Below are 12,500 nucleotides of genomic sequence, written 5' to 3'. Positions count from 1 at the left end.
GCTATCCCGGCGGACAGGAAGACACAGGCCTTCGCATCTTCCACGGCGACAGCACGGACTACAAGTTCGGCGAGAGGGATGGTGACCTTCAGGTGTCCTTGAGGGATGGCGACGGCTCACTGACGGGGTCAGCCGGAGCTTCCCTGGTCAAGAACTTCCCCGTGTACGTGACTGACCAGTGCTACTACAGGCAGGACTGGAAACTGTCCGTCTGCCCGCATAAGTATGGCAAGGTATGTGTTTGTGTGCGTGTGTGGAGGAGGGTGGTACGGGGGGGGGGGGGGCCTTAAGGGCGTGTGTGTGTGTGTGTGTGTCCGCGCGTGGATGGGAAGGTTGGGTAAGGGGGACGGGGGGGGGGGGGGGGGAGGGGGGGGGGGGAGAGAGGCGTGGGTGTTGGTTTATAATGATCGTGGAATAAAAACCATTTTTGAGTTCTCAGTTATGAATTCCCACTCCTCACTCTCACTCTCTCCTTCACTTTTCACACCTCTCTATTTGACTGCCCGCCCTCTCTCTCTCCTTATAATTATTTCTCTCTCTCTCTCTCTCTCTCTCTCTTTATCTTCTCAATCTGTGTTTATCCTCTCTATCATTTCTCTCTCTTTATCTCCGTCCATCTTCTCTCTCTCTCTCTCTCTCTCTTTCTATATATATATATATATATATATATATATATATATATATATATATATATCCTCTCCCTCTGTCTTTCTTTATCTCTCTCCATCCTCTCTCTATCCCCTGCCTTTGTCTATCCTCTCTCTCTCTCTCTCAATATATATATATATGAATATATCTCTCTCTCTATATATCCTCTCCTTCTGTCTATCCTCTCTCTCCCTCTCTATATATCTTATCTCTATCTACTCTCTCCCTCCCTCCCTCCCTGCCCCCCTCTATCTATCTATCTATCAAAATGCCATCTCTGTGTATCTATGTACTTATGTATCTGTCTATGTATGTATGTATGTATGTATGTATGTATGTATGTATCCATCCATCTTTCCATCTATCCATCGATCCATCTATCTCCCCCCCCCATCCCGTGATGACATCTGTCTATCTATCTATCTATCTATCTATCTGTCCCTCCCTCCATCAATCCATCCATCCCTCTATCTATCTCACCCCACCCCTATTCTCATTCCCAGCTGGACATTCACGGTAACCAAGGAAGAGGGGGCCGGTCCCGGCCCATCCAGAGCCCTGATGACATCTATCTATCTATCTATCTATCTATCTATCTATCTATCTATCCATCCATCCCTCTATCTACCCCCCCCCTCTCTCACTCCCAGCTGGACATTCACGGTAACCAAGGAAGAGGGGGGCGGTCCAGGCCCATCCAAACCCGTGATGACCTCTATCTATCTATCCATTAATCCATCCATCCATCCCTCTATCTCACCCCCCCCCTCTCTCACTCCCAGCTGGACATACACGGTAACCAAGGCAGAGGGGGGCGGTCTCGGCCCATCCTGACCCGTGATGACCTCTATCTATCCATCCATCCATCTCTCTATCTATCTCACACCCCCCCCCCCCCCACCCTCTCTCATTCCCAGCTGGACATACACGGTAACCAAGGCAGAGGGCGGCGGTCCAGGCCCATCCTGACCCGTGATGACCTCTAGATCTATCTATCTATCTATCTATCTCACCCCTCCCTCCCCCCTTACTCCCAGCTGGACATTCACGGTAACCAAGGAAGAGGGGGGCGGTCTCGGCCCATCCTGACCCGTGATGACCTCTATCTATCCATCCATCCATCCCTCTATCTATCTCATCCCCCCACCCCCCTCTCTCATTCCCAGCTGGACATACACGGTAACGAAGGCAGAGGGGGGCGGTCCAGGCCCATCCTGACCCGTGACGACCTGTCGCCCTCCCAGTCCCGGGAGATACCCAACATGCACCGCGCCAGGTTCCCCGTCATCCTGGGCGGCTCGCACAGCTACATCCTGCACTGGTCAGACTTCCTGCCCAACCCCGTGTCGTTCTTCGGCCTGGGCTTTGAGAAGTGAGTGGCCTGGGAGAGCGGGTACGTGGGTGGGTGGGTGGATGGACGAATGGATGGGTGGATGGACGAATGGATGGACGGACGAATGGACGAATGAATGGATGGATTGATGGACGGACGGATGTTCACAACCCTTTGAGAAGTTAGCGCTCGGGAGAGCGGGTACGCGGATTGGTGGTGGATGGATGGAAGGATGGATGGATGGATGGGTGGATGGATAGGTGGATGGATGGATGGGTGGATGGATGGGTGGATGGATGGATGGGTGGATGGATGGATGGGTGGATGGAAGGATGGATGGATGGGTGGAAGGATGGATGGGTGGATGGGTGGATGGAAGGATGGATGGGTGGATGGATGGGTGGAAAGAAGGATGGATAGATGGAAGGATGGATGGGTGGATGGAAGGATGGATGGATGGAAGGATGGATGGGTGGATGGAAGGATGGATGGGTGGATGGATGGGTGGAAAGAAGGATGGATAGATGGAAGGATGGATGAGTGTTCACAACCCTGTGTCTTTAGGCCTGGGTTTAGAGAAGTGAGCGCTGGGAATAAGGGGTAGATGGGATTGTGGGTAGGGTGGTGGGTGGATGCTCTGGGGAGTGGATGGACGGGTGGATGAATAGATGGACGGACGAACGGGTGGGTGGACGGTGTGTATGGCTTTGAGCGGCTGGCTAGGTGGTGAATGCATGAATGAATGAATGGAAATAAGTGGATAGATGGATGGAGGGACGGACGGGCGGACGGACGGATATTGTGACATGACACAATATGGTTAAAGGACATGCTGTAACATGACACGGTACACGATTACATGACACTCTGCAACATGACACACCACCGCACGTCACGCCATGTTTGACACGACGACACGCCATGTATGACACGACGACACACCATGTGTGAGACGATGACACGCCATGTATGGCATGACACACCAATTATGACACGATGACACACCATGTATGAGATGATGACACACCATGTATGACACGTTGACACGCCATGTATGACATGACACACCATGTTTGAGATGATGACACGCCATGTATGATACGATGACACACCATGTATGACATGCTGTCACGCCATGTATGACATGATGACACCATGTATGACATGATGACACACAATGTATGACATGCTGTCACGCCATGTATGATATGATGACACACCATGTATGAGATGATGACACACCATGTATGACACGTTGACACGCCATGTATGACATGACACACCATGTATGACGTCATATAACACGATGACACGCCATATAACGTGACAACACACTATATAACACAATGACACGCCATATAACGTGACAACACACCATATAACACGATGACACGCCATATAATGTGACAACACACCATATAACACGATGACACGCCATATAATGTGACAACACACCATATAACACGATGACACGCCATATAATGTGACAACACACCATATAACACGATGACATGCCATATAATGTGACAGCACACCATATAACACGATGACACGCCATGGAGTGATGGCCTAGAGGTAACGCGTCCGCTTAGGAAGCGAGGGAATCTGAGCGCGCTGGTTCGAATCACGGCTCAGCCGCCGATATTTTCTCCCCTTCTACTAGACCTTGAGTGGTGGTCTGAACGCTAGTCATTCGGATGAGACGCTAAACCGATCTCCCGTTTGCAGCATGCACTTAGCGCACGTAAAAGAACCCACGTCAACAAAAGGGTTGTTCCTGGCAAAATTCTGTAGAAAAATCCACTTCGATAGGAAAAACAAATAAAACTGCACGCAGGAAAAAATACAAAAAAAGGGGGTGACACTGTAGTGTAGCGACGCGCTCTCCCTGGGGAGAGCAGCCCGAATTTCACACAAAGAAATCTGTTGTGATAAAAAGAAATACAAATAAAAATACAAATAACACGATGACACGCCATGTATGACGCATTCTGTATGACATGACCCACGCAGGGACCTGGGGGTACGGCTGGGCATGTGCGTGCCCAGGGACGCAGAGCTGGAGCTGTTCTCGTACAGCCCTGAGTTCAGGCCCCGGAAGGACCGCTGGACCCAGGTCAGCTCCATCCAGGCGCTGGACAGGGACCACGAGGGAGATCGCTACTTCTGGGACAGAGAGAATGGGTGAGTTGTGTATGATAGACTGACTGATGCACCGTGTATACTTTCTCACTGTGAATTCTCACGACAAAATGATCGCTACTTCTGGGACAGAGAGAATGTGCCAGTCATCTAAGATAGAATGATGCATCGTGTAGACTATGTCATTGTAAATTCTTTCTACAAAATGACCGCAACTTGTGGGACCGAGAAATGGGTTTTTAAGATAGACTGTTGCGTTGTGGAGACTTTCATTGTATATTCTAACAATAAAATGACCACACACAGAGAATGATTCAGTCAATTGACTGATGCAGCTGTATACTTTCATTGTAAATTCTCACGACAAAATGACTGCTACTTCTGGGACAGAGAGAATGTGTCAGTCATCTAAGATAGACTGATGCATCGTGTAGACTTTCATTGTAAATTCTTACGACAAAATGATCGCTACTTCTGGGACAGAGAGAATGTGTCGGTCATCTAAGATAGACTGATGCACCGTGTAGACTTTCTCACTGTGAATTCTCACGACAAAATGATCGCTACTTCTGGGACAGAGAGAATGTGTCGGTCATCTAAGATAGACTAATGCACCGTGTATACTTTCATTGTAAATTCTCACGACAAAATGATCGCTACTTCTGGGACAGAGAGAATGTGTCAGTCATCTAAGATAGACTGATGCATCGTGTAGACTTTCATTGTAAATTCTTACGAGAAAATGACCGCTACTTCTGGGACAGAGAGAATGTGTCAGTCATCTAAGATAGACTGATGGATCGTGTAGACTATGTCATTGTAAATTCTTTCTACAAAATGACCGCAACTTGTGGGACCGAGAAACGAGTTATTAAGATAGACTGTTGCGTCGTGGAGACTTTCATTGTATATTCTAACAATAAAATGACCACACACAGAGAATGATTCAGTCAATTGACTGATGCAGCTGTATACTTTCATTGTAAATTCTCACGACAAAATGATCGCTACTCCTGGGACAGAGAGAATGTGTCGGTCATCTAAGATAGACTGATGCATCGTGTAGACTTTCATTGTAAATTCTTACGAGAAAATGACTGCTACTTCTGGGACAAAGAGAATGTGTCGGTCATCTAAGATAGACTGATGCATCTGTACACTTTCATTGTAAATTCTTACGAGAAAATGACCGCTACTTCTGGGACAAAGAGAATGTGTCGGTCATCTAAGATAGACCGATGCATCGTGTAGACTTTCATTGTAAATTCTTGCGAGAAAATGACTGCTACTTCTGGGACAGAGAGAATGTGTCGGTCATCTAAGATAGACTGATGCATCTTATACTTTCATTGTAAATTCTTACGAGAAAATGACTGTTACTTCTGGGACAGAGAGAATGTGTCAGTTATATAGACTGATGCATCGTGTAGACTTTCATTGTAAATTCTTTCTACAAAATGACCGCAACTTGTGGGACCGAGAAATGGGTTATTAAGATAGACTGTTGCGTTGTGGAGACTTTCATTGTATATTCTAACAATAAAATGACCACACACAGAGAATGAGTCTGTCAGATTGACTGATGCAGCTGTATACTTTCATTGTAAATTCTTACGAGAAAATGACTGCTACTTCTGGGACAAAGAGAATGTGTCGGTCATCTAAGATAGACCGATGCATCTGTAGACTTTCATTGTAAATTCTTACGAGAAAACGATTGCTACTTTTGGGACAAAGAGAATGTGTCGGTTATATAGACTGATGCATCTGTAGACTTTCATTGTAAATTCTTACGAGAAAATGATTGCTACTTTTGGGACAAAGAGAATGTGTCGGTCGTCAAAGACAGACTGATGCATTGTGTAGACTTTAATTGTAAATTCTTACGACATGGTTAATTCTTACGACAAAATGACCACTACTTCTGGGACAGAGAAAATGGGTGAGTTGTCTGGATCGACTGATGCATCTGTAGACTTTCATTGTAAATTCTTACGAGAAAATAACTGCTACTGATGGGACAGAAAAATGTGTGAGTCGTCTAAGACCGACTGATGCATCGTGTAGACTTTCATTATAAATTCTTACGACATGGTAAATTCTTACCACAAAATGACAGCTACTTCTGGGACAGAGAAAATGGGTGAGTTATCTAAGACAGACTGATGCATCGTGGAGAATCAGTATAAGTTCTTGCGACAAAATGACCGCTACTTCTGGGACAGAGAGAATGGGTCAGGTAGACTGATGCATTATGTAGACTTTCATGTAAATTCTTACGACAAAATTCAGGTATTGGATGGCTGACATCACACTGTACGCCATCTGTTTGTATACAATTAATGTTTTCTTGCATCCTTTTTTTTAGGAACAGAAAATGATAAATGGATTCTCTCTCTCTCTCTCTCTCTCTGTGTGTGTGTGTGTGTGTGTGTGTGTGTGTGTGTGTGTGTGTTGCTTTGTTGACCCACGATTCAAGATTTAGCACTGGAGTTATCTTCACCGTTATCTGACTTTTAGTGATAGGAAGCGGATGTTTCTGTTGATGTGTTTTTACCAGTTAATCTTTTATTTAAATCTAAATATTCGTTGTTGATTTGAGGAAGTACTTCGTGATATATGCTTTTGATGTCTTCTTGTGCTTAGGATCAGTTGATATTGTGAACAAATCGACTGCAATCGTTATTCAGAATTTGTATCATTTAGTTTTTAAGCAATGGTCGTAGAATGACAATTCTGATGTCTTTGACAGTTTATGACAACAACATATTGTTCAGAATAGCCCCAATGAGTAGAAGCACTTTCTTTAATTGAGGAGCATTTCCTTCACAATTGGCAAATTATATGCATAATTGTTGTCAGCACCAGTTTCTTCACAAAAAAGCATCACCTAATGAAATTTCCCTACCCATTTTTTTTCTTTACTTACGCAGCATCATTTTCTTCAAAGTGATCAACCACCGAAAACGCTGTGCCGACTTTAAAGGGGAGTGCAAAGATGGCTGCCCGTTCATCCGGGTGACTTTGCTGAAAGGAAACGCGTCAGACAGTGATTGTCGTGATCGTATTAGCGCCTACACACGACAGCCAGTGGTGAGTTCAGTGATTCTCGTTGTGGAACACGTGTCTACAGACTACATACGTCAGTGAGTGATGAGTATAATGATTGTCGTAATTGTATCAGTTTCTGTTGACACCAGTGAGTGACGACTGTTGTGACTGTCGCGATTGTATCAGTGTCTACAATTTCAAGTTCAATTAGTCAAGGAGGGATCATTGCGTTCGGAAAAATCCATATACGCCACACTACATCTGCTAGGCAGATGCCTGACCAGCAGCATAACCCAACGCGCTTAGTCAGGCCTTGAGTGCATGCTTATATATCTGTGTACCCATCAAGAGCGGATTTCTTCTATAGAATTTTGCCAGAGGACAACACTTTTGTTGCCATGGGTTCTTTTTCAGTGCGCCAAGTGCTGTGCTGCACAAGGGACCTCGGTTTATCGTCTCATCCGAATGACTAGACGCTCAGCCTGATTTTCCTGTCAAACTTCGGAGAAAGGGCGAGAGCGGGATTCGAACCCACACCCTCACGGACTCTCTACATTGGCAGCTGAGCGTCTTAACCATTCTGCCACCTTCCTCTCAAGTGTCTACAAACATCAGGAGTGGTGAGTATATTGATTCTTGTTACTGTATCAGTGTCTACAGACATCAGTGAGAGGTGAATAAAATGATTGTCGTGATTGTATCAGTGTCAACAGACATCAGTGAGTGGTGAGTACAAAGATTGTCGTGATTGTATCAGTTTCTACAAACATCAGTGAGTGGTGAGTACAATGATTGTTGTGACTGTATCACGGTCTACATACGTCAGTGAGTGGTGAGTACAATGATTGTCATGATTGTACCAGTGTCTACAAACATCAGCGAGTGGTGAGTATAATGATTGTTGTGACTGTCTCAGCGTCTGCATAGACGTCAGTGAGTGGTGAGTACAATGGATGTTATGATTGTACCACAGTGAATGAAGAGTACAAAAATCGCCATTATTGCATCAGTGTCTTCAGATCAGACCTCAGTGAGTGTCCCTGAAAGATTCTGTCGTGCAGTTCTTGTTGTGGTCCCAGCCCATCTGGGGGTATGACGTCTTGGGGCTGGACGTGAAGGATTCAGGTCAGAAGAGGGAAGGGCTCGTGAAACTCTTTTGTTGACACTTTGACTTACATATCGACGGGCGCAATAGCCGAGTGGTTAAAGCGTTGGACTGTCAATCTGAGGGTCCCGGGTTCGAATCACGGTGACGGGGGTAAAGGGTGGAGATTTTTTACGATCTCCCAGGTCAACATATGTGCAGACCTGCTAGTGCCTGAACCCCCTTCGTGTGTATATGCAAGCAGAAGATCAAATACGCACGTTAAAGATCCTGTAATCCATGTCAGCGTTCGGTGGGTTATGGAAACAAGAACATACCCAGCATGCACCCCCCCGAAAACGGAATATGGCTGCCTACATGGCGGGGTAAAAACGGTCATACACGTAAAAGCCCACTCGTGTGCATACGAGTGAACGCAGAAGAAGAAGACCTACATATTTGCACACTGTGAAAAACGCCAGTTGGAGCTCTCCACGCCTGTACGTCAATCATTCTGTCTCTTGTTCTTGTACACTGTATTGTTAGAAATCATTCCCTGTGGTAATTTGGTTCCTGGAAACCGAAGAAACGGACAGAATACACACAAAACGTGGCAGCTCGAACAAAATCCTACCTCCTCCTCGCCATCTTGAATGTGACCCCCCCGAGAGAGAGAGAGAGAGAGAGAGAGAGAGAGAGAGAGTTTAATGCGAAGGCCACCAGCCTGTCCACATGAGAACACGTGAGAGAGAGAGAGAGAGAGAGAGAGAGAGAGAGAGAGAGGGGGGGAGATGAGTAGACTAAAAGAAAAAAAGAGAGTGACTGAAGGAAAGAGTGGGGAGAGGGGCCGAGAGAGAAAAATAGAACATCTATGATGGAGAGAGAGAGAGAGAGAGAGAGAGAGAGAGCTGATGGTGATGATTATGATGATAATGGCGATAGAGATAATGATGATTATAACAGTGATGATGACGACGATGATGATAGAGATATATGCTGCTGCTGCTGCTGATGATGATAATGAAGATGTTGATGATAATGATGACGGAAAGATGGATGTAGCAAGTGGATGGAGGGACAGACCGCTCAAGGTTAAGTGAATATGTTTCACTCTGTAGCTTTTTACTGTATATCATCATCATCATCATCTTCATCATCATCATCATCATTGTTTCTATTAGTGATCTAATGACGAATTGTTTTCTTGCAGTCTGCTGACGGTGGCCTATCATACCAGCCACTCCCTGCTTCAGCTTCATCCGATGAGGTAATAGCCCTTATGGTCTTCCGTTAGTGTCAATAAGGATGTTATCAGCATATATATATATATATATATATATATATATATATATATATATATATATATATATATATATATATATATATAAAGACAGAATCATTAATTGACTGACTACTTGACAAACTAATTGGTTGGTTGGTTACACTGACTCACTGACAGATTATTAGCTCAATTGCTTGATCGATATGGCTACTGACTATTTGATTTATATGGCTACTTATATAGCGCCTACCCTTGCTTTGAGAGCAAGTTCTAACCGGTTTTCGTACACAGTCATTTGCATTATAGACTTCCCACCTGGGTAAAACCCGATTAAGATTAAGAGCTGCCTTTTGGCGCGCATCATTCGTCTCCTGTGTCATCCAGCCAGGCTTCAGTTACGAGCACACACGCACGCACACACACACACACACACACACACACACACACACACACACACACACGCACGCACACACACGCACGCACGCATACATACACACACGCACGCACACACACATACACACACGCGCGCGCGCACGCACGCACACGCACATGTACATGCACACGCACACACACACACACATACACATACGCACACACACTGACACAGACAGACAAAAAAGACACATAGACACAGACATACAAACAGACACACCGACACACAAATATGTACACACAAACACACAGACACAGACAGACAGATACAGACACAGACACACACACACACACACACACACACACGCGCGCGCGCATGCGTGTATCAAAGTGGGTATTACTGCGTAATTTTGCCAGGAACAACTCTCTTGTTGCCGTGGGCTCTTTTACGTGTGCTAAGTACATGTTGCACTCAAGGTCTAGTTGAAGAGGAGAAAATACTGGTTGGAACCAGATCACCAGTCTACCATAGTGTCTGTCACTGATTGAGTGATTGACTGACTGACTGATTGACAGACAGACGTACAGACAGACAGACTGACTGATTGACTGACTGACTGACGTACACACTGATTGATTGATTGACTGATTGATTGATTGATTGACTGATTGATTGACTGACTGACTGAATAATTGAGAGACTGATAAGTCGCTTGACCGAATTGATTCATTGACTGAGTGATGGACAGACAGACAGACTGATCGATTGATTGACTGACTGACTGATCGATTGATTGACTGACTGTGACTGATTGGCTGATGGACGGCAGGAGCTGGGGGCGGGGGCCCAGGTTCCATTCTTGACCAGGCCCTCAGTGGCCGGGGGGTACGGCCAGTGGTCAGCGTGGGGGCCCTGCACCACCACATGTGGAGGTCTGTTCCTCCCTCCCTCCCTCCCTCCGTCCCTCTGTCCGTCTGTTTCTCTGTCTCTCTCTCTCTGTCTGTTTTCAGTGTGAGAAATATTTTGAATATGTGGATAAAAAGTGTTTTTGGAACTGTTTGGTAAAATTACGGCTTGGTTTGCTCCCAATAATTGGATCATATTTTAGAAGAACATTCAAATGTAATTCAAATTACGCATGTAAACGTTGTAATGTAATCGAAGATGAAAACCATTTTATAAACAATTGTGTCCTTTACAATAACCTGCGGCAAAAATATCTGAACTCTGAAGGTCAATCGTATGTTCACTTGATGAAGAATGGTTCTGTTTACAGTATTCGTAAACTATGCATTCATATATTTAATGCCCTGAAGATACGACAGGAATTCTGTGACAACAATGATGAAAGTTAGAATTAATTTACTATGCACGAGAAGCACTTTTGTTCTACAGGTTAAGTTAGTACGTATTTCACATTTTGTTGTGGCTGAGTGATCACCATATTGTGTACTTTGGACCTCTTTCTAGGGGCCGGAGGCCTTGAGATTAAAGTTTTGTTCTTGTTCTTGTTCTTTCTCTGTCTGTCCCTCCATCTGTTTATCTGTCATTGACTGGTTCACCGTCTCTGCCTGTCACTCCCTCCGTCTGTCTGTTTATTTGTCTGTCTCTCTGTCTCTCCGTTTCTCGTCCGTTTGTTTCTCTGTCTGTCTCTCTGTCTGTTCCTCTGTCTCTGTCTCTATCTCTCTGTCTCTGTCTGTCTGTCTGTATGTCTGTTTCTGTCTCTATCTGTCTCTGTCTGTCTGTATGTATGTCTGTTTCTGTCTCTGTTTCTCTATCTCTGTCTGTCTGTCTGTTCCTCCGTCTGCCTCTCTGTCAGTACCTCTGTTTCTCTGTCTCTGTCTGTCTGTCTGTCTGTCTGTATCTCCCTCTCTGTCTGTCTGTGCCTCCGTTTGTTTCTCTGTCTGTCTGTCTCTCTGTCTGTCCCTCCGTCTGTTTCTGTTTTTCTGTGTCTGTCCGTTTCTCTGTCTCTGTCTGTCTGTCTGTCTCTCTCTGTCTCTGTCTGTCCCTCTGTCTGTTAATCTGTTTTTCTCTGTCCATCATTTCGTCTGTCTCCCCTTCACTTTTTCCTTCCGTCACTAGAATTTCCTCATGGAAGGAAAGACACACACACACACACACACACACACACACACACACACACACACACACACACACACACACACACACACACACACACACACACTTCATTAAGCTACTATAATAAAAAGAAAAAAAAAGAAAAAAAAAAGATAGAGACAGACAGACATTCTGGTTGAAGGTAGAGAGAGAGAGAGGCAGACATGCAGAGACAGAGACAGAGAGAAATAGATAGATGGATGGATACAGACAGACAGACAGACAGACAGACAGAAACAGAAACAGAAACAGAAGATGGTGAGAGAGAGAGAGAGAGAGAGAGAGAGAGAGAGTGGGGTGGGGTGAAGCAGAACTATCCGAACTCGAATACCTGTTGACAAGCCGTACTGTGAAAACGACCAGGTGGCACCCAGATTCGAACCCGGGCCTGTGACAGCCCGATGCCTCAGCACAGCGGCCGGCAGTGTGAGGGACCGAGGGAAGAGACCCAAGTCTGTGGCACTACACC

At 45.4% G+C, this 12,500-nt stretch overlaps 1 protein-coding gene across 1 annotated transcript in view; it reads left to right on the top strand.

Moving 5' to 3' along the window:
• Positions 1 to 12,500, top strand: part of LOC143289663 (cell surface hyaluronidase-like) — a 52,524-nt gene that overhangs the window by 39,527 nt on the left and 497 nt on the right. The window contains exons 20-26 of the mRNA XM_076598711.1: positions 18 to 233; positions 1,815 to 2,020; positions 3,995 to 4,165; positions 7,057 to 7,216; positions 9,469 to 9,525; positions 10,743 to 10,845; positions 12,395 to 12,500. The exon at positions 12,395 to 12,500 is cut by the window's right edge and continues 5 nt beyond it. Coding sequence (XP_076454826.1) covers positions 18 to 233; positions 1,815 to 2,020; positions 3,995 to 4,165; positions 7,057 to 7,216; positions 9,469 to 9,525; positions 10,743 to 10,845; positions 12,395 to 12,500 — 1,019 coding nt within the window. The remainder of the gene's footprint in view (positions 1 to 17; positions 234 to 1,814; positions 2,021 to 3,994; positions 4,166 to 7,056; positions 7,217 to 9,468; positions 9,526 to 10,742; positions 10,846 to 12,394) is intronic.

The sequence above is a fragment of the Babylonia areolata genome, chromosome 14, assembly GCF_041734735.1.
Source record: "Babylonia areolata isolate BAREFJ2019XMU chromosome 14, ASM4173473v1, whole genome shotgun sequence".
In the NCBI taxonomy this organism is placed as follows: domain Eukaryota; kingdom Metazoa; phylum Mollusca; class Gastropoda; order Neogastropoda; family Buccinidae; genus Babylonia; species Babylonia areolata.
The sequence above is the reverse complement of the archived record's forward strand: the minus strand, read 5'-3'. Positions and strand labels throughout refer to the sequence as shown.